General features: G+C 37.3%; 1 protein-coding gene across 1 annotated transcript; it reads left to right on the top strand.

The window, feature by feature from the left end:
* The first annotated feature begins 10,863 nt into the window (after nucleotides 1-10,863).
* On the top strand, nucleotides 10,864-21,965 carry OR5AU1 (olfactory receptor family 5 subfamily AU member 1). The gene is given in 5 exon segments (XM_072623996.1): nucleotides 10,864-11,136; nucleotides 11,138-11,254; nucleotides 11,256-11,650; nucleotides 11,652-11,752; nucleotides 21,700-21,965. Coding segments are annotated over 5 exon segments (1,152 nt in total).
* The last annotated feature ends 2,029 nt before the right edge of the window (nucleotides 21,966-23,994 follow it).

Genomic DNA, 23,994 nt, shown 5'->3' with positions numbered 1-23,994 from the left:
AAAATTAATAAAATTGAAGGTAAGAAAACCATTGAATTAATAAATAAACCAAGGATCTGATTTTATGGGAAAAAACAATAAAAAGATGAAATATTGGTTATTATGATTTAAAAAAAGAAAAAAACCAAATCACTAATATCAAAAATGAAAAGGGCAAATATACCACTAATGAAGATGAAATTAAAGCAATTATTGAAAGTTATTTTACCCAATTATATGCCAACAAATTTAACAACTTAAATAAAGTGGAAGAACACTTGCAAGGAGAAAGGCATATTCTTAAAAGCAAGAAGAAAACTTACCCTCTAATAAAATTCCTTTCCACATTCAGCCTCAGTTAGTCAGGTAGCATTTGTTAAATTTCTACCAGATACCTATTGATAGAAAGGAGTAGTTATTCAACTTCTAAAATTTGGGGGTGCGGGTTAGAGGAGAGGAGAACGGAGAAGATAACATCTGGAGAAAAGCCAAAGCTAGAATATTGGAGTCCAGGAAAAGAAAAATCTATCTTTGAGATCCACAGCTCTTACCCCTTACCCTTCGTGCATTACTGTTCCTTAGGGAACCTACTGCTGCTTTTTCCTTTCTTATTTAGAGGCCTTTTTCTTCTTCTCTCTACAATTTTGATTAATATGACCCTTTTTTCCACTTACATGGATCTTGAGATGTAGACCTTACCTGCTACATTGCCTGTGTAAGAACCTCTGAGGCAGTAGGTAAGAGACCTTTGACATTCTGATCTGAGAGTTCCCAAAGTGAAATGTCAGCCTGATTTTTCTTCAATTCTCCTCTTTTTCTTCCTCCTGGCTTTCCCTTTTCTCAGAAAATATATAAAGCAATATATTCGATTAGCTCAATAGGCAAGTTATACCAACTAAGGTATCAGTTGAAATGTTTTCCTGCTTCTGACAGAGACTGATTAACAAAATGGGTGCAGATAACATATGCATCTTGTTGAGTAAAGGGGTATAACCTTGCATATAGTTTAGCACTTTTGCATAACAATATAAAAATGATTGATTAGGATTCTCACCTTCTTGCACTGTCTACTGAAACTTCTTCCAGTTCACTGGACATATTGAAAAAATATTCATATCCTCAAGCAAAGATTGTTTGGCTTGCTGTAATCTGCTATAACCATCAACTTTATTGGGGTCTCATTGTGAGTCCTGTAAAGGCCAACTGGGGAGACCACTAAAGTTGAGATTTTCCCATTCTACTGGGGTTAACCTATTAGCTGCCTCTATGACTGTCTTTCACTCAGAGAGAGCAAAATTAGCATTAAATCAATTACATCTTTGCAAATAGGATTGTACCATTTAAATATAGTATTAAAATGATCTATTACTGCTTCTGGAACATCCTCAAACCTAGGGAAATTACTTCTGTAGGTGGAGAAACTGGAGGGAGAGAAAAGTTTGTATCATCTAATAGCCATCACATTATCCTGATTGATTAAACAAATGGGAGTTTTCAGATGACCTAATTCTAAAAATTAAAGGTGAGATTAATAAAATTGACTGTAAAAAAATCCATTGAAATACTAAGTAAAACTTAGAGTTGGTTTTTTGAAAAAAAAACCAATAAAATAGATAAACCATTGGTTAATACCATTTTTAAAAGAAAAGAAGACCAAGTCATTAGTATCAAAAATGAAAATGGTGCATATACCACTAATGAAGATGAAATTAAAGCAATTAAGAATTATTTTGCCCAATTATATGCCAACAAATTTAACAAATTAAATGAAATGGAAGAATACTGACAAAAATATAAACTGCCTAGATTAACAGAAAAGAGAGTATCTAAATAAACCTAGTTTGGCAAAAGAAATTGAACAGGTCAAAAAACAAAAGGCATCTGGATCAGATGGATTTACAAGTGAATTCTACTAAACATTTAGAAAACAACTAATGCCAATATTAAATAAGTTATTTGGAATAATAGGCAAAGAAGATCCTACCAAACTCATTTTATGAAACAAATATGGTGAAGATACCTAAATCAGGAGAGCAAAAACAGAGAAAGAAAATTATAGACCACTTTCACTAATGAATATGAATTCAAAAATCTGAAATAAAATACCAGCTAGGAGACTACAGCAATATATCACAAAGATTATACAAGGTGAGTAAGTGGGACTTACATTAGGAATGCACAGATAGTTTCACATAAGGAACACTATTAACATAATTGATTATATCAACAAAAATAACAAAATCATATGATTATATCAATTGATGTCAAAAAAAGCTTTTGACAAAATACAATAGTCACTCACATTAAAAAAAAAAACTTGAGAAAAGCATAGTCATAAACAGATTCTTCCTTAAAACGATAAGAAAAACCATCAGCAAACATTTGTAGTAGAGACAAGTTAGAAACCTTCCTAATATGATTTGGAGTGAAACAAGGATGCTCCTTATCACCAATATCTTTTGATATTCAGTTAGAAATGCTAGCAATAGCAATAAGAGAAGAAAAGGAAATTGAAGGAATCAGAATAGACAATAAAGCTATCTCTTTTTCCAGATGATAGATACTTAGAAAATCCTAAAGATTCAACTAAAAATCTAGTTCAAACAATTAATAATTTTAGCAAAGTAGTAGGATATAAAGTAAACTAACATAAATCATCAGCATTTCTATATATCACCAACGAAATCTGCAAGAGATAGAAAGAGAGGCCTTGTTTAAGATAACCATAAATACCATACCATACCTGGAATTATACCTGCCAAGACAAACTCAGGAACTACATTAACACAATTATAAAACACTTTTTATACAAATGAAGTGAGTTTTAAATAAGTGGAGAAATATTAATTGTTCATGGATGGGCAGAGCCAATATAGTAAAAATGACAGTTCTACATAAACTAATCTACTTATTCAATGTCAGCTCAATTAAATTACAAAAAAAATTATTTTGAGCTATGAAAATGATAAAATTCATTTGAAATAACAAAAGGTGAAAAATATCAAAGGAATTAATGAAAAAAGATAAAGGAGGTAGGTTTAGCAGTACCAGATCTTGAACTATAATGTAAGGTGGTAATTAATTATCAAAACTATCTAGTACTGGCTAAGAATAGAAAGGTGGATCAGTGGGACAGAGCAGGCATGCAATACACAGCTCTATATTATTATAGTAACCTTATGTTTGACAGATGCAAAGATTTAAGCTTTTGAGATAAGAATTCACTATTCAAAAAAAATTGCTGGGAAAACTGGAAAGCAATCTGGCAGAAACTAGGTATAGACCAATATTTTATACCATTTACCAGGAGAAGGTCAAAATGGAAGCATGACTTAGATATAAAGGGAAATATCATAAGTAAAATAGAAGAACATGAAACATATTACCTATCCAACTTATGGATAGGAGAATTTATGAATAAATAAGAGAAAGAGCATTGTGAGATGTAAAATGGACAATTTTGCATTAAATTAAAAAGATTTTCTACAGACAAAACTAACAGCCAAGATTAGAAGGAAAACAAAAAATTGGGGGAAAATTACAGCCAGTTTCTCAGATAAAGGCCTCATATCTCACATATATAAAGAACTTTGTCAAATTTACAATATCACTCATTTCCCAACTGATAAATGGTCAAAGGACATGCATGAACAGGCAGTTTTCCAATGAAGAAATCAAAGTTATGTATCGTTATGTGAAAAAATGTTCTAAATCATTTTTGATTAAAGAAATGCAAATTTAAAACAACTCTGAGATATCATCTCATACCCATTAGATTGGCTAAATAATAGAAGGGGGAAATGACAAATAATGGAGAGGATTTAGAAAAATTGAGACTTTCCAATTTCCAGATTCCACTGTTGGAACTGTGAACTGAATCAGCCATTTTGGAGAGCAGCCTGGAATTATGCCCAGAGAGTTCTTAAACTGTGTATATCCCTTGATCCAGCAATACCATTTTATTAGGTCTCTTTTCAGTGTGATGCGGGAAACAGGAAAAGAATCTATAGGCACTAAAATATTTATGGCAGCTCTCTTTGTGATGACAAAGAACTGGAAATTGAAGGGATGCCTATTAGCTGGAAAATGGCTAAACAAGTTGTAGTGTATGATTGTGATGGAATACTGTGCTGTAAGACACGATGAAGTAGCTGATTTTAGAAAAACATGGAAAAGAAGTGCACAAAAGAGTGAAATGGGCACAACCAAGAATTATACTATATACTGCTATAAAAATATTGTTTGAAGAACAACTATGAATGACTAAGCTATTCTGAGGGTTATTAACATTCAAATCAACGACATGAAGGAGGATCCTATGTACTTCCAGAGAAAGAACTGATACATAGAAGTATATATCGTATGGTTTTACATACATACATACATACATGTATGTGTGAGTGTGAAATAGTGGCCTTCTCTAGTGTAGGGTGGGGAGGGAGGGAAGGAGGTAGTTTAGAACTTAAAATATAAGGAAAAACTAATTTAATTTTAAAAAAAATAAGAAGACTTGCATGAAATAATGCAGAGTGAAATAAGCAGAACCAAGAGAACATTGTGTAGAATAACATCAATGTTGTTCAAAGACACTTCCAGAGCTCACAAAGAACTGTTCTGAAGAAATGATTAGCTGAGCCAGGGCTCCAAAATTGGGAAATTCATGTCTAGTTGGGAAACACTTTCATTTACTAATGGATAGACTCAGGGATGAAGTGATTTGCTTAAACAATTTCTGGGAATAGAAGTGCAAGCAGAAATAAATTAGTAAACAGCAATTAATGAATTTGTGAATTGTCTTTAGTGTCCTTGTTAACGTAATCACAAACACTGAATTTTAAAGTATTTTTTCACACGATGAATTACAAAGTTGATTCAAGTGTTTTTCCTTCTGTTTGAGCCAGGTGCCAAAATTGCCTGTAACATTATTAAATCTATCCACAGTTTACTGCTAGTTCTTCCTCAAACTAGAAATGAATTTGGTTCAGGACATCCTCCATACCTAGAATCTCATTCTCACCTCTATTTTGCCTTTTAGAATCATTCTCTTCTGAGGTGCCACCCCTACTGTCTAGTGTTCTCTGATTTGTCTCGCTCAAAGCATTCTCCCCCTCCCTAAATTTTCCAAGAGTGCTTCATCTGGATCTTTCCTCTTTTATCATTCAATACTTCATATTCTACTTATTTGCTTAGATTTCATACACTTAAGACTTCCTCAGCTCCACCTCTTTACACACAACCTCAGTGGAATGTAAACTACTCACAGGTCTACCCAAATACGACTAGGTCATGTTTTTCATACACACAATCTCTAGCACAGTGCCTTAACAAATGATAATTGGGGCAGCTAGATGGTGCAGCCGATGAAAACACTGAGCCTAAAATCAGGAAGATCTAAGTTCAAATCCATCCTTAGACACTTACTCACCATATGACGCTGGGCAAGTTATTTAACCTCTGTCTGACTCAGTTTTCTCATCTGTAAAATTGAGGGGACAGGAAGGAAAAGCCCTTACCTTCTAGGTTTGTTGTGAAGATAAAATGAGATATTCATAAAGCATTTAACACATAGCAAGCACTGTAGAAAAGTTAGCCATTCTTATTATCTACACTGTCTGGCATATAGTAGATGCAGTTTGTCTTAAAAAATGCCTGGGGATTTCAACTGCAAACTTCGAGTCAGCAATGTGATGGGGCAGCCAATGAAGCTGCTCCACAGCCTACCCTCCCTTGGCAGTCAAAAAAGCTACTAAAGCTAAAGCCTTCTTGGGTTTCATTAAGATACAGCTTGTTGATGTTATTACAGTTTGTCCTTCATTCTCGAAGAGGACGATGACATCAGGAAGGTGATGCCATAACTTGCAATTGAATTGGATTTAAGTGAGGCATGGTTGTGCAAAGTCACCAGCCTCACTTTCTCCTCCAGGGCCATCTGGGTCCAGTGGCAAGATATAGAGCAAGACGACTGAAGATAGCCCTCAGTAAGATAGAGCTAGGTCTCTCTCCAATTCCAGTACCTCCCACCCACCACCCATCACCCATCCCTGCTTTTGCTCATCTGAATCTGTCTCTTCTCTCTCCCTTGATTGCCCCAGAGTCTAGTTCTGTTGTTATAGTTCTCCCTGATATCTGAGATGCCCAAGAGTCCACATAGCAGCCCCTGACCTACTATAGATTCTTGCTGTTGCCAGTGTAGGAATCACCGTCTTGGTGCTAGGTAGTGAGCACCTTCCCCTCCCTAATTCATTTCCTCCGGTAACATCCCACTCTTTCCTGCCCCTCCTCAATTCCATTCATAGCTGTAAATTATAATATATAGAAATGATAGCTATTCAGGCAGACAGATGCAGCCACAACCAAGGTCTGTACATGTTAAGTGACTTTGCCTGTGGCACTGATGCTAAGTTTTTAAACACCTAGGATTTAGAGCTAGAAAAGACCTTTTGGGAGAGCCAAGAATTCTTTGAAAAGCTGTCAGCAATACCGCTCTTCCTATAAGAATCCAGAGCCAATATAATAACAATAGCTAACACGTATTGTATATGGTTCTTTAAGTTTTTTCAAAGGTTTTTACATATATTATCTCATTCGATACCCTCAACAACCTCATGTAGGCAGTGTTGTCTTTATTCCCATTTACAGATAAGGAAATCAAGGCTTAACAAGTGACTTGCCTAGCCTCCCAGATTGGAAAGAAGAAAACACCTAGAAATGGGGAAAGAGAGGAATGTCGAGTCTGTTTTTAATCTTTGAAAGCAAAACACCATCAAAAGATGTTTTTCCATTTGTCTGCATTTAGGCTTCTTGTCTCTCATTTGCATACTGCCCTGCTTTCATCACATATCCAAGCTCTTCTGCTTATCCCTTCTCCAACATTGGTGTGGATCTACTCTAAGGAAAAATGAGATTAGAGGACAACTCCAGAGAACTTTTGTCTTGGAGACCATTTGGAAATAATTTCTCTAGTTCCTCATCTTGGACTGTTCATCTCTTTGTATTGAAACCATATGCTTCCTTTGAAAGCCATTGGGGATGTAATGTTTGTTTCCTAAACCTAATGTGCCCTCCCCATCTGCTTTTACTGAAAAGGAAACAAGTCTTGGACTAAAAATTGGTGAGTTGAGTTTTGAAATCTTGTGAAAGTCATAATTGCCTGAAATAATTCCCAGAAGGCCTTGTAGCAGTTACAAATGCTATTTGCCTATATTTACAAAGCTAAACTACTGTTATACCATTTTGCCTTTTGTCTTATTAAACCGTATTTTTATTCTGAGCCCAACAAACACCAAAAATAGTATTTCCATACAGGAAGAAAACAAAATGAAAATTGAAACTAAATCTTTGTTTCATGTAACTTATTGTACTTTCAACCATATAAACAGCATGTAATTTCCAAAGCTGTCTTGCCTGCCTGTGTTTCCTTTTAGCATCCCATCTGCTCTTCTGTGTATTTTTAAAAATGTTTCAGTGACCCTTTTTTCTTTCCTTTCTCCTGTTTTTGGGGTGTTGAAATATGCATAGTTAAGTAAAACAGATTCCCACATTGGTATGTCTCAGATGTATGCCTCATTCTGCACCCTTTTTCCATCACCTTTCTGTCAGAAAGTTGTCAGAAATAGGGATTAGTCATTGCATTAAACATCATTCTTAAGTCTCTCATAGTTGTTTTTCTTTATAATGTTGTAAATATATAGATTATTCTATGGATTCTGGTCCCCAAACTCTGTAGCAGTACACACAGTTCTTTCCAGGTTTCCCTAAAAAATATACCTCTGGTTATTTCTTATGGTACAATAATATTCTATAACATTTACATACCACAGCTTGTTCAGCCATCCCCCTAATGAAAGGCACCTCTTAGTCTCTAGTTCTTTAACATGAGTTCCCTTCTTCTATCTTTGATGTCTATACAGTTTAGTGATTTGGGGGTCACACTTGTAAATTACTTTCCAGAATTGTTGGACCAATCACAGTTCTTCCAAAGGTACGTTAGCATACCTATTCTCCTTTGGTTCCTCCAGCAACTAACTGTCTTTTTCAGTTTTTGTGATCTTTAAGAATTTGATGGGTATGAACTGGAACCTACAAACTGTTTTAATTTTAATTTCTTTCATTTTAAATTATTTGACACTTTCATATGGTTATGGATAACTTGAATTTCTTTCTTTGAGAACTACCTCATTATATTCTTTGAACATTTATTTATTGGAAAATGGCTCTTAGTCTGATATATTTGAATCAGTTCTTTATATATCTTGGATAGAAGATCTTTCTCAGAGAAATTTACTAAAAAGATTTTCCCCCCAATTTTCTGTTTCCCTTCTAATTTTCTAATTTCTCATTGGTTTTCTTTGTACAAAACTTTTTGTCATTTTATGTAATCAAAATTGTTCACTTTATCCTCTGTGATCCTTTCTATCCCCTGTTTGGTCATGAACTTATCCACATGTCAAAGTTATTTGCTTTCTCATTCCTTTTATTTTTTTATTATACAACTTTTAGTGTCTAAGTTATGTGTTCATTTGGAGCTTATTATGGTATATAGTGTGAGGTGTTGTTCTAAAACAAACCTGCCAGATATAAGCTCTTGCATTTATTGAGCTATTTTCCTTGTTTTTTCTTTATCCAGAGTCTCTTATCACCAGCCATAAAGTGTGACATGTGACAGGTATTATCAAATAGTCTGTTGCAAATTTCAGAGCCCTTTCCTGTCCCAATGATTTACAGAAACTCTACCCAGCTTATTTTCCACCGAAAGTTCGCCAATGACTGAAGCTCCCTTGATCTTTTCTACTCTTTCCTCATTGTTTGTCTCCAAATAGAGGTGTTAAATGAGTTTTAAATAGAATATTGAGACCCACTTTCCCATTGAAAAATTCATTTAATAACATTGCTGGAGAATATTTTGTTAAAAATATGAAAGAAAACAATACAGAGACTCTGGACCAAATAACCAGAATTCTTAAGTTCCCAATATGAGGTTATTCCAAGTTTTGTCTTCCCCTGGTGTTTTTTGCTGGTCACAGGACTAGAAAATGGTTCCTATATGCTGACTTTCTCTCTGTCTCTGGGTGTATGTGTGTCTCTATGTCTCTGTCTCTCTTTCTGTCTCTCTCCTTCTTGAATCCTACCATACTTCTCTCCTGCTTCCAGAGTAAACCATCTGTACAGTTTCTCAGGCAAGGCAAGGAAAAGCCTCGGAGCCTGTCTTTCACTGCCTCCCACATCTCCTGTGCAAGATGAGAGGAAAACTTCTGGATTCCTCCCTATCTCACCAATGCCTCCTCTCCCTTCTCTCTGACTCTTGCCTATGATTCCCCTTCCACCTTCTAATATCCACCTGGTACCAACTTGGCGATCTTTTGTATGTCTACTCCCAAACCATTAAGAGTCTCCTAAATCTAGAAAAGAGAAAGAAGGGTTGGAAGACCCCAGAAAGTTTAAGTAACTATTTATCATGATAAACCCATCCCAATCTTCATTGTGGTTGTTAGGGGTTGTAGTTTTATCATAAAAAGTGACTAATCATTTTTCTTTTTCCCATAGACTCTGACAACACATTGGCTATTGTAAAGATTAATCAATGCATTTACAATAAGTTCTGCTGGGACACAGGGTCATCCAGGCCCTTATGTTGGCCACTCCTTTGCTGTACTCCATTCCTTTATATCAGACCAACCTCTTTATTAAAATTCGGGAGGAATTTGGTGACATGACATTTAGTAACTGTATTTATGTAATTTCATTTGTGGATGTTTACTTAACGTTTCAGCTAGATCTCTCTAACTAAATTGTAAGCTCTTTAAAAGTGGAGATCATTTTTCACTGTGCAAGACACAGAGAAGACATTAAAAAAATAATTGATCGACTTATTAGCTTTCCTTGTCAGGCTGTAAATGCTCCAGGGCAGGCAGTGCTTCATAGTATGTTTTAAAATTTCCTTTGTGTCTTCCCTCAGTGGCCAAGCCAGTGCTTTGTGCATGGTAGCTATTTAACAAACTCTTATTAAGTAACTAATCACTGAGAAAAGACCCTCTCATGATTGATTCCACTGGTAAAGCCAAAGTCTCCAGATGGGACTCAGCCTGATCTGAAATGTGCTCTCTTTGGGTAGAGTTATCTGGTCCAGTCAAACTGTTTTCTTTTTCCTTTATGAACCCAGTAAGTTTCTAGGCACCCAAGGATTGAAAGAAAATGGATGGAGTGAACTTAAGCATAACAATGGAATTTGAAGGACCCACATGTACAAAAATATTTATAGCAGCTCTTTTTGTGGTGGCCCAGGACTGGAAATTGAGGGGATGCCCATCAACTGGGGAACGGCTGAACAAATTGTGGTATATGAATGCAATGGAATACTATTGTTCCATAAGAAATGATGAGCAGGTGGACGCCAGAAAAACCTGGAAAGATTTATATGAACTGATGCTGAGTGAAATGAGCAGAAACAATAGAACACTATACATAGTTACAATCACATTGTGATTGTGTGATGACTAACTTTGATAGACTAAACTCTTCTCAGCAATGCAAGGATCTAAAGACAACTTCAAAAGAGTCATGTTGGAAAATGCCATCCACAGAGAAAGAACTATGAACTCTGAATGCAGAGCAAAGCAGATTATTTGCTATCTCCCTCTCTTTTTTGTTTTGTTTTGTTTTTCTAGCAATTTCTCCTATTCATTCTAATTCTTTTTTTACAACATGACTAATGTGAAAATATGTTTAATCAAAAGGTATATGTAGAGCCTTTATCAGATTGTATAACATCTTGGGGAGTGGGGAGGGAAGGATGGTGGAAAATATTTAAAACTTGAAAGCTTATGGAAGTGAATGTTGAAAACAAATTAAATAAATCAATTTTAAAAATTAAAAAATAGGAAAAAAATGGAATTTGAACTGTTGGCTCTCACCAATGACCCTCACCTAAAAAAGTTGCTTTGGGGAACATTTTTGATCATGTATGTTATCAATCTGATGGGGAATATGTTCTTCTTGATCCATGTTAATTCAAATGTGCACACTTCCTTGTGTTTTTTCCTGAAAAGCCTCTCCATCTTGGATTTCTAGTATTCCTCATTTATCATCTCCCAGACCCTGATGAACTTTTTAGTTGAGGAAAAGGTGATTTCCTACCTAGGATGTATGGCTCAGGGTTTTTTGTTTTTTTCATGCTGGATTTGCAACAACAGAGTGCTACCTCACAGCGGCCATGGCCTCTAACCACAATGCTACCATCCATAACTCACTACTATATCATGTCACCGTGTCCAGCTCTTGTTTGTGTCTTCTTGTTTGTTGGTTCCTTTGGTGCTGGTTTTCTCAATCCTATCATTCATACAAGCTGTATGTTCAGTTTAAATGTCTGCGGGACCCATGTCTTCACTCACTTTTTTTGTGATGGACCCCCAACCCTGTCCCTGTCTTGCGAAAACACTTTTCTTTGTAAAATATTTTTCTTCATCTTTGTAGACTTCAACCTTTTGAGTTCTACCATCACAATCTTGGTTTCCTACCTCTTCATCTTTCTCACTATCATGAGAATGAATTCTATTGAAGGTAGATTTGAAACTTTTTCTACATGTGCCTCCCATCTCATAGCTGTATGCCTCTTCTGTGGGATAAGTCTCCTCAAGTACCTTTAGTCTGCTTCCAGTTATTCCATGAATCAAGATTGTATATGCTGTGATATACACAGTGGTCATCCCAATGGTGAATCTCCTGATGTGTTCTCTGAGGAACAAAGATGTGAAAGGGGAGGGGGAGTTTATGGAAGGTCTTTTTTTTTTTTTTTTTTGGCAAGGCAAATGGGGTTAAGTGACTTGCTCAGGGTCACACAGCTAGTGTCAAGTATCTAAGGCTGGATTTGAACTCAGGTTCTTCTGACTCCATGGCTAGTGCTATATCCACTGCACCACTTACCTGCCCCAGTGGAAGGTCTGGAAAGGGAAACTAGCATAGCTAAGACAGTCTCATTGTATTACAACACAGCTTTGTGCCTGCAGCAAAACAAACCAACTCACAATTTTGTTGATGGCTTCAGGACTGGTCCATTTCTATGCAGCTCCTTCATCAATATGTGTATCCTTGTAGCTTTGCAACTCCCAACTACTATGATAAATGGGAGTTTTAGGGGATTTTCCCTAAAGACAAGGCTCATCTGAAGAAGATTTGCACCTGATCCAACTGTACTGATTGACAGTGTTTCAGATGAAAAAGGGTTCAACCATTTTTCCACATTTTGAATATTTTGCAATCTTTAAAAATCTAAGACCTCTACTTTTTGTAATAAATATATCCCTATGATTAATTTGAAGAAGACTTTGTTAATACAGAGATACTCTCAAAACTCCTTTTCACAGTCTCCTTTTTTATGAGGTACTTCATAAAAGATATTTCTTGTTTCTTTTTCCATGTACAATACTTTTGGATGGCACTGGAACACCAACAATCATATAAGGTATGTAATATCTTTATTTGAAAACTGAGGCTCAGGAAGATTGTAACTTTTATACAATTAAGCACCTTGTAAATCTAGAAACAAGAATGTGAACTCGTCTTCTAAAATCAGTATTAGTGGTCTCTGTATTATCCCTTGCTGTATTTCAAATTCTCCAAACTCCAAAAGTCAATGCTGTATTATGTTTTATTGTCTTTTACCGATTTTTTTCCCGATAATATTTCAAAATTATGATTTTACCTTAGGTCATCTGGCTCCCTGTTTAACTGCTTATTAAAACAAATGACCAAAAGAGAAATAGAAAGTCAAAGTGATATCTTGAAAAATGGCAGCCCTGGAACTACTGTGGCTTTGAACTTGTGGGAAATATGGAATTAAAATCAATTACATTACAAGGAATACTCAGGATCATTATGTAACATGGATAGAGGCTACATGTGATCCTCGGTGGCTACTCCATGTGACACTTTGAGTACTACTATTTTCTATTATTATTCTGTTGGCCATGTGCTATCTTCCTCAAGCATGCAGGAAAGTCCTGTCACTGAATTAATAATCAAAAGAATGTACAATTTTCCCACCAGGTGGCGGTCTACTCCATCTAGCAAACATCTGGTCTCCCCTATGCCCCTCTGTCACATGTTCATAATGAATCTCATTTATATCAGTGCTCATATCTTTGGTCAGTGGTGCACAGCAGTGTGTGTGTGTGTGTGTGTGTGTGTGTGTGTGTGTGTGTGTGTGTGTGTGTGTGTGTGTGTGTGTGTGTGTATGTGTCGGGGGGCGGGGAAGGGGGTAACGTGCTTTTAACCCTGGCTGGCTGTATTCAGAAGTTAGCTAGAATAGATGATGAGATTTGTGGGATAGATAATGTGGCATGTCATCATTTATTCAAAAATTATAGAAAAATTGCTGACCCCTTCTCACTCCCTTCTTGAATTCCCTTTCCTAGATGATCATTCTCAAAGAACTCAGTCATTTACTGTTGCATAGTTTATTGAACATAATAAAAACACTGAAAATTATAAAGTACTCCTTCAAGGAACTTCATCCAATTATTTGCCCAAATGTCCTTCAGCTTACTCTCCCAGTTTTCCTTTCTGGGGTGCCAAAAGGACAATCTCAAAGCATTTGGCTCTCAAAGGGTTATGGGAAAAATCAAAGGGAAGGGTTTCATGTCTAGAACTTTGTCTCATAGTCAGCTACTTAAGTAAGAAGAAAAAAAAACCAGAGGACTAGAGGGAAGAATATCAATTTCAGCCTGGAAAAAGTCATAATGACAGCCAGTATCTCTCCCTGTTTATATTGGGTTAGTTGAGACTTTGACCTTGGAATCAGACCTGAATCATTTCCACAAGCTGGCATCAGGCAGTTTTGGTTCCTCACAAATAGCATGTGAAGTCATGACAGAAGCAATGACAATCATGGTCAAAGAATAAGTCAGAACCCTGTGGCTATCTGCTTTCTCTCTCCTATCATGATCTGCAATGAAGAGAAACTGAGGCACAAAGGTCTGAGTATAACCCATTTATTAGCGAGGCTAGTAGTCGCCTATAATAGAGGTCAGTGGTCCCTCAATTACCAGTTTGGTGTCAGGCAAAATGTCCCTCCCTCACCCAGGCTAGCTAGTCTGCTCTGCTCCACCTCTTCTCTCTCCCAGCTCTACTTCACTCTCTCTTCCTGCTCCACCCCACTCAGCAAGCTCCTCCCACCATTGGCTCCATGTGACTCAAGCTGTGGGCTGGGCCAAAGCTCAAAGCAGGTTACATGGGGCAATTAAGGGGCAGAGAAGATCTTCAAATTCCCTTACCATTACAGACCTAAACCCTTAAAGAATTAAAGACAGAAGAAAATAATTTTTATGTACAAAAATATTTATGGCAACTCTTTTCATGTTCACCAAAAAATGGAATCCAAGGGGTTTTCCTCTTATTAGAGAATAGCTAAACAAATGGTAGTATATGGATATAATGGAATATTATTGTGCCATAAGAAATGATGAAATGTAAATTTCAGAGGAAACCGAGAAGATCTTCATGAACTGATACAGTGAGAAATGAGAGTAGGACAACAATTTATTCAGTGATAACCTAACAGAGAAAACAGCTATGAAAGACTATAAAAGGCAATGACATATCACAAGTCAAAAAGAAGGAAGATGAAACATGCCACTTGCAAGATGGACTTAAAATGAAGAGAGAGATATACATTTTTTGGACATGATTTATGTTGGAATTTGGTTTGCCAGACTAAGTAGATATGTATTGAGGGATTTGCTTTTTGGTTTGTCTGGTTTTTAATTTGCACAATAGGGCAGTGAGAGAAGCAGGTGGAAAGAAGAGTAATTTTTTAAAAAATACTTGTTATTTAACAAGTAAAAAATAAAAATAAAGATAAAAATATATACTATATGTTAGAAGTGAGCCTGTCTAACAAGCTCCCAACAGTGAGAAACAAGCACACCTTAAACAAAGAACAATACCTGTTGTGAGATCAGGAAAGCCTTTATCAACCTTTACTTCTGGGTAGCCTCCCCCGTAAGGTTACAGGAAGACTACAACATTTTCAGAAAGATGGGGTTTCTTATGCTGTTTTCCTAACTTTGGATCTCCTGCGATACCGTCCCCTGGCCATGTGACTCCATGTTCTCGTCTCTGATAGGTCCCCCTTCACACAGCTTCTTGGGCCTGCATATTAGTTTCTGACCTCTAACCTGTCCATGCTAGGTCACTACCCTTATCACCTAGGAATGTGGAAAACAGAGCTTTCTTGCCTCCCACATATGCGATAAACATAGCACAATATAAAACATTAATTGCTATGCATTGTTAGCTTCTTCAAATTGCTTCATTGTTTAAATTACATGCAGGACATATTACATCTATGCATAGCAATAGCACATGCCTACCTTCAATACATGAGGAAATAAAACAAAATCAAACATAGTTAATATACCTATAGAGAAATGATACATGCCTAACTTTGTCGTTATTGTCGTTGTTGTGTTCGTCCCTTGTTTTCTAAGAAGACCATGACATCAGAGAAATGATGACATGACTTGCACTTGACTTTGTTTTAAGTGAGGGAGGGCTGTGCAAGTTCACCAGCCTCACTTTCTCCTCCTGGGCCATCTGGGTCCAGTGACCAGATATTCATCAGGATGACTGGAGATGGCCCAGGATGCAATCATGCCTAACTTTACTGTGAAAGTAAGTAAAGTGGAACTAGCTTCTTCTAATATTTGATATTGGGATTCAGCTAATCCATAATAATTTTTATTATATTAGAAGTTTTCTCTTTAATCATATCTTCAGCTTGAGTTACTGGGTTTGGACTTTGTGCCAGGGCCAAGTCATGCCCCGCCCCCACCAAAAAAAACTTTTATAGGGACATATGTAGCATGTAGAAGCAGTAATTTGCATAATCTCTTCTGCTAATTTTCCAGAAACATGATGTTAATCTAGGGTGGGGGAAGGGAGAAAATAAAAAAGGAAAAAAATTTAAGAAAAAAAATAAGTTAATCAGGTCACTGGTCAGATATTTCTAGTTCCTTTATGAATTGCTATCTCTTCTTCACCTATACCTGAGCTGGTTGATACTATATGACGGCCATATGTTTCCTCATACCAACATGATTTAGTCTATTCAAGTTGCACTAATGTATTTAGTTTTCTAGGCTTCTCTTGTCATGTATGTGGGCATTTCAAGCATTCTATCCAGCAGCATCTCACTCTGAGAATGGAGTGGGACAGAATCTGTGCCTAACCATCCCATTGAACACTGTGGGAGGGGGTATGGTCTGTCTGACAAAAAGTACAAATCCAATAACACAGGCAAAAGATATGAGTAAACAGAAGAAAATTCCTAATAATAAATAAATTTCATGGATTAAGGGAATCCAATATAATACACCAGGAAAACAGACAACTTTACAATAATTATAATAGAATTCTAGAAAAAAAATGGATTAATCATAAGCACTCCAAAAATGGATTTAAAAAAAAATGATGGAAGAGCTGAAATAAGATTTAGAGAAATAAATTAGAACACTTGGAAGAAAAATAATAGCTAATAATAGAAAGTAGCAAGCCCTACCCAAGTAGTGGACACTCTGAAAAGCAGAATGGCTTTAATTAAACTCAGTGGTTCAATGAAATAACAAGAACATTAAAACAAAGTTCAAAAATTGAATTATTAAAACACATCCACACTCAAAAACAAATAACCCTGAAAATGGGATAGGGAGAGATAATTTAAGAATTATTATATTCCTTAAGAACTATAACCAAACATGAAAATCTATATACCATCTCAGAAATAATAAAAGAAAGTTGCTCCCCAAAACTATTAAACTAGAGGACAAAGTAAAAACAGACAGAATCTACAAGCCACCACACCTAGAAATGCCATAGCCAAAATCCAGAGTTCTTCAGTAAAAGACATACTAACAGTCAAGAAGAAAAAAAAAACTTTCAAGGAACCACAGTTAGGACCACAAATTTATGCTAGAATTATTTTAAAGGTAAAAGAAAACTTGAACGATGATAAACCAAAAAGCAAAAGACAAAAAAGGTTCACAATCAATAATAAGGTATGTAAAAGTGCATACAGTATTATAGGGGAGAAAATGGACTTTTAATAGAATAGATTATGTCCAACATTCCTGTTGAGAAGACCAGAGTTAAGTAGAATCTTTGAAATGAAAACATAGAAGACAAAAGAAACCAAGGAAGATAAATGCATTTGACGAATTTCAAGCTTAATGATTATCAAATACTTAGATCTTAATGGGGAAGAAAGAAACCATTTTCCTTCAAGGTCCAAAAGGGAAGCAAAGAAAAACAAATTCCAAAGGTTACAAAAAATATACCTGAAATAAAAGGAACAACACAAACTTAAAATGACAGGCTGGAGTCAAGCCTATTATACCTTATATATATCCAAAAAATAATAATAATCATGATAGTAGCCAGCATAGTAGTCATGGTCTCAGACAAAGCAATATTAAAAAGAGATATGATTAAAAGATAAGAAGGAAAGCTCCAAAGTTTTAAGAGCAAAACTACCCCCTCCCTGAAAATCTCATCAAGAGAATGTAAAGGGGAAAGAAAAGTACCAGGCCTGAATTCAGGAAGACTCATCTTCCTGAGTTCAAAAATCTGACTTCAGACACTTAGTAGCTGTGCAACCCTGGGCAAGTCACTTAACCCTGTTTACCTCAGTTTCCTCATTTGTAACTGTGTTTGATCCTACCAGTATGAGCTTGGAATGCTCTACCATGGGTTAGGCACAAATAGTCCAAGTGAACATTTGGGGTGGATTCTCTAAATTTGCTCATCTCACATTTCTTTTGAGCTACTTCAATTCTGCTTTCCTCATAGAACACAGCACCTTCTTTGAGGAGAGTATGCCATGCTGGGCAGTCCTGTACCAATGTCTCTCATGTCACACAATCAGTTCCAAATTCCAATTCTTCAGGGAGACTACATACACATTTCAAGTAAATATACATTCATTACAGTTATATAGTAGCAGTTTCACCTTTCTATGCTATTAGAAAGTAAGATACCTTAATATTAAGGCAGCTCTGCACTGAGGAAAGAATTAGGATCAGAAAGGGTTTCCTAGAACTACGTTCAAAAACAGTCTATTCTAATCCAGTAAGTTTTCCTGGAGACTGGATTCCAGAGCTATTGGATAGAAGAGCCCTTCTCCTTCCAAGGGCGGCATTAATTTGGCACAAATGTGGCTTCTGGGAGGTTGGATACTTGACCTGAGCAGTCAGGTGCATGATGAGGTAGCTGTTAATTAGCAAGGGCAAACTTTTTGCCCTGAGATAGGAGACAGCAATTTTGCCAGTTGGGGACAGATTGAGGGCCACTCAACCTTCTGAGGGCTCTAACTGGCAAAAGGCTAACAGCTGGACAGGAATAGTTGTTTTATCCGTAGTTAGATGGATCATTTGGTTTTGTGCCCATGACATCACCATCCCAATGTCCATATTGTCAATGGATTCACTTCTCAACTTTTCCTATTCTTGTAATGACTCCAACCTGATTGTTTAACATACAATGAATCTAACAGATAGTGACATTCCCTACAAACAGTTCTAAGTAGTGGAGGCAAAAGTCTTTCATTAGACTGACCCCAATGGAGAGAGCCTTTGATTGTCCAAACTTGTTCTTTCCAGGCCCAAGACCACCTAGTCAGAGTCATAGTTACTACTCATGAATCAGTGTAGATGGAGGTCTTTTCTGCCCCATCCCTCAAAGCTGTCTCATATGCCATAAATGCAGCCTGAAGCTCAGCTCTCTAGGAATACTTACCAGGACCCCCACTTCCTAAGGTACCCTCTGTCACTGGATTAATATCTGAAGAAGTCCAGTTCCATATTCCTCTCTCATAGTGGATGAAGCTATAGGTAAATCAGGCAAAACAATGTTTCTCAGGAACCAGGACCTGATAGGTGAAGACTCACTGGGCTAGTGGGAGAGGTAGGATTCCAAGGCCTAGACCTACAAGTCTCAGTTTCAGACATAGTGACCCCATTTTTGTAAAGGGCATTCATGTCTAAGGAGCCCTGGCAAGCACAACTCTGAATGTGCCATTTCCATTGAGCAATAGAGGCCTCTTATGTACTACCATTCTTGTTAGAGGGACCATCTTGCATCACTCAACTCATAATAGGCAAGCCTAGACAAAGGGTGATTGTATGACCCTATGCCATCTGTTCAGTAATAACTAGGGCCCAGTAACAGGCAAGTAACTGCCTTCCAAAAGTAGTATAGTGAGCGGAAGCTTTGTGGTGTTGGTAGCTCTGAAAGTCTAACAGTCACTTATTCTGTCCAACATTAGTGCCTATCCAGATGAGGAATATGGATTCCTCAAAATCTGAAGACTCCAATAAACCTCTGGGCTTCCATCTTAGATTATGGGGAAGTAAGCATCAGTAGCTTACTCTACATTGTGCCTGGAATCTGCTTGGTTTTCCCCACCTACTATTTGCCCAAAAATTTGACATATCAGGCTGGATACTGGATTTTCTAATGGTTGGTTTCCTACTGTTTGTGCCTTATATAGTCCACTATCTGTTCTAGAGCTTCTGCCACCATGGCCTCATCTGACCTGGTAAACATAATGTCTTCAATGTACAGTTATACAGTCTCAACACCTTCATGAAGAGAGGTTTCTTTGAGATCTCTACCTGTCATAATGTTGCAACATGAGAGAGCTCTGGTAGCCCTGGAGAAGGACAATAAAAGTATATTTGACTCCTTACCAAATGAAATCAAACCTCCTGACTAGTTTCAGCCATTGGAAAAGAGAAGTAAGCACTGGGGAGGCTCATCATCCATACCATTCCCTGAACCTGAGCTACCTGGTTTATGGTATTGACAAGTTCTGGCACAACTGTAGTGATGAGCAGGTAACTTTGTTCAGCTAGCTCCTTGTAGTCCACAGAGAGTGACCCAGTGCCACCTGCCCTCCCTCACAAGCAACACACACCTGTCTTAAGGGGGTTGAAATAGTGAAATTCCTGGTTGTTACCAGTAAGTCCCCTCCCCCATTATTAGAGATCCCTTCACTTGCCCTGTCTCCAGCTCATTAGCTTCACCTTGGCCTTTCAACCACAACTGCTTAAAAACTGAGACCTCTGCTATAGTTGCTGAATATTATTATGCTATCAATTCAGAGCAGTCAATGATAACCAGAGATATTAGGCTCACAAAATTTCTTAGATAGCATTAGTCTCACTAAGTTGAAGTCTAACACCTCACCTGGGCTAGGAACCTGGATTTTCAGGTTTTCCCTGCTGGCCTAGTTGTAACATTAATCCTGGAATCCTGGGCTCCAAGTTCTCCAGGGCTGCAGCTCTGGGGTCCAGGATTGCATTATCTGCAGTTAAAATTGAAAGGGAAAAATAAAACAGAGCGAAATTTCAAGCCCTTTTCTAGAGCCACATGGTCTGGGGTTGGCATGGCCCTCAGGCTCCTCTCCACCTTGCAATGTGGGATTGGCAGCTGTAAGCAAATGAGGCACCCCTGAATGCATCAGGAAAAAGAGAGTAAACTGTCCCAGTCTTATAGTTTCAAAGATCCAACCAGTGGAAAGAGTCTGCTCCCAGTCTTAGTGTAGACCTACTGAACATCCATGTCTCAGGAAGATGAGTCTTCCTGATTCTAAGCCCAGTGGTCTATCCACTGCACCTCCCAGCTGCCTCTTCCTTCTTTGTAATTGCCTCCATTTTGTTCTAATCATGCTCCAAACCCATTAAATAAATATTTACAGAAGACATATAGATGCAGATATAGATACATATGTATTATAGAGACACATATCTTTATATCTATATATAAGATGAATACCCTGGAAAGTATTAAGCAGTGGAAAGGTTGAAAGTAGCTAGAGGAAATGGAGGGTAGGAAGGCACACTAGCTCCTCAGGATCATTAAAAAGTCTCATAGAGGTATCAGAGCTGAATCTTAAAGGAAACAAGAGATTCTAAGACACAAATGTGAGGAGAGAATACGTTTCTTTCATGAGGGATACCAGTGCAAAGACATGGGAGACAGAAAGAGTATCATGTGTGAAGGACAGCAAAAATGCAGACCAGTATGTCCAGATGCTAGAGAATATGAAGGGGAGTAATGTGTGATAAGGCTGGAAAGGGAGGAAGGGGCCAGATGATTAAGTAACAGAAATGATACCAAAGTTTATATTTTATCCTATAGGTGATAAGAAAATGAAAGGAACTTACTGAGTGTGGGTTATGGGGAGGAGTGCCATGGTTAGATTTGTACTATAGGAAGACTACTTTGTCAGCTGTGTGGATGTTGAAGCCGATTATAGAGAGACTTGAGAGAGACAGACCAAAAAGGAGCCTTTTGCACCAATCCAGGCATAAAGTGATGAGGGTCTTAAATAGGTTGTTGGCTATGGGAGTGGAGAGAAGGGGACATGTGAGAGAGAGGTTGTGGAGATTTAAACAAGTTTTATCAACTGGTTGGAGTTGGAGAGAGAGAATAAGGATGACAATGGCATTTTACATCTGAGTAACTGGAAAGATAGCGGTGACACTAAAAGAAATGGGAAAGCACTTCTAGGTGACATGAGAAACAAGAAGGAAGACCAGACAGGTTTTCTGATGCCCATGACCTCCCAAACCTCTCCAAAATAGAAATTGTGAATGAAAGATAAAGCAACTTCAACTGTCTTCATGTGTCTAAGATACCCTGAATCCAAAAGAAGATTTTTTTTAAAAGCTGATGCCAACATCACCCCACCCCCATCCCAGTCCACGCTACCAGCAACAGAGATGCACTATCAGACCCAAGGATTTGACATGCAGGCTTGCAACAAAATTCAACCCCCACTCCAGTCACCTTTCCCTCTGTCCAGTTCTGTGGTTCTAGGCTTCAAGTTTGCTTGGGCACAACAGACAGCCAGCATGGTGGCAGACAACGCCAGAGCACTAGCAATCCTAAACTCTGAACTACTGATGCTAGGACAGATAACCCTGTACCACTAATGCTACAAAACTCTGAACTGCAGGTGTCAGAGTAGACAATCCCATAGGACAGTATGGCAACTCTCTGATCTACTGGTGCCAGGCCAGAAAAATGAGGAACAGAGGAAGGAGGATAAGACACTCAAACAGTACACTATCGGGGAGCTGGGAAGATGGAGGGAGGACGAGTGTATTTGCAGCATTACATTCAGCCTGAGAAAAAGAGCTCAGAACTCAACAGGGGTCAGTTCTGACCACCTGGAAGTCTCTAGGGGAAGAAACCTAGGCTGAGGAACAATGGTTTGCTCAGCATGGGAGGAAACTGAGACTCTTTAAGACCAAGATTTGGAGGAAACTATAATCAGGGGGACAGTCAGAAAGTGAACAACAGGGGAAAACAGGGTGGGGGCAGGGGGATGAATATTGAAATTATCAAAGATCTAAAGAAGAAGAAAACACAAAAACCTTGAATATAAGCAGATGTGTCAATAGAAAAAACACTAACAATAGGCAGAAATATGCTCTATAGATCTCATAAAATGACCCAACACTTGATGAGACCAAAGACACTGTAGAATGTAAAGAGAACATGGAATTACAACACACTGTTTCTGCGTGGTTCAAAAGATAAATGAGAATTATGAGAGCAGAATTTATGAACTGCACAGCAAGACAATAGGCAGAATAGAAAAACTGGAGTGTGTGATGGCAAGCCTCAGCAAAGAAACGAAAGAGAGAACACTAGATAGGTAATGCATATGTACAGAAGTGAAGGATGACCTAAAAGAAGAGAAGCCAGAAACCATAATATTAAAAGAAAATGTGCTCATTATGTAAGCAAAACATACTGATCTCAAAGACAAGATATGTAGAGACAACCTAAAGGTCTCCCAGAAGAACACAAAAGGACAAAAACCCTTGACACCAGGATGCAGGAAATGCTCAGAATTTCTGAACATAAAAGATGAAAAAACAATTGAAAAAATTCATAGATCATTTCCAGGAAAAAAGTAAACATAAGGTTGCAAACTCCAAGACATTTAGTGGTTAAATTTAACAATTGAATTCAGAAACAAGTTATGTAAGCAATTTGAAGAAAGACCTTCAAATACAAAGGAAAGGAAATTCAAATCATACAAAGCTATTTTACACTCACCATAAAACATAGAAAGGAATGGAATAATGTATTCCAAAGAGCAATGGAGCTTAGTATTCAGGCCAAGATGACCGACCCTGAAAAATCTGAGCTTAAATCATAAGTAAGGGAGAAAATAACAATAAATTTAGTAATTCAAAAAATTGTTAAAAATGGAACATTTTTTTAGAAAGAAAACCAAAACTAAAGAGATCATTTCCTTATCAAATAGCCAAAAAAACAGAAACACCATAAGAGTTAATAAATACATCAAGGACAACAAGAGCATGGCAAGAAACAGACCACTAAAAGACTTCTTTCTAAATGTATATAAGGAGACAGTGAAGGCAGAAATCCATTGAAGGTAACAGTGAAGATGTAAACCTGGGGCAGTAGGAAAGAACCTGGTAACACCTTGTCTCTGGTGCATCAATATTTTTGTAGGATTACAATACAACATGGAAGAGTACATGAAAAGTGGGCAAGGGAGCAAAGGGATAGATAGAAAAGTGTGATATACCCAGGACAAAATGAGAAAACAAATAAAGGATTTTTAAAAGAATCCCATCATCAAGAGTTATCATGGTGTCAGGGAAGCTTAAGACATAAACCCAGAAGAAGAGAATGACCCCAAACATCTACAACAAAAGTTCCAGAGAAAAACACAACTTGGGCAAAAATCCAACTACAATTCCTAGAAGAGAAGAAGCAAAAGTTTTTTTAAGAGTTAAAAATATATTTTATAAATGAAATGAAAGCACCTGCAAAAAACATATTAGAAAAGAAATGAAGTCTATGGAATAAAAAAAAAAAATTGGCACAAGAGACAGAAAACCCTGTGTAAGAAACAAACTCCCTGAAAATTAGAATGGACCAAATAGAAGTCAATGACTCCATGAGGCAACAAGAAATATT

This window comes from Notamacropus eugenii, chromosome 7 (genome assembly GCF_028372415.1).
Source record: "Notamacropus eugenii isolate mMacEug1 chromosome 7, mMacEug1.pri_v2, whole genome shotgun sequence".
Taxonomy (NCBI): Eukaryota; Metazoa; Chordata; class Mammalia; order Diprotodontia; family Macropodidae; genus Notamacropus; species Notamacropus eugenii.
Note: the sequence above shows the minus strand (reverse complement) of the source record. Positions and strands in the feature narration are given on the sequence as shown.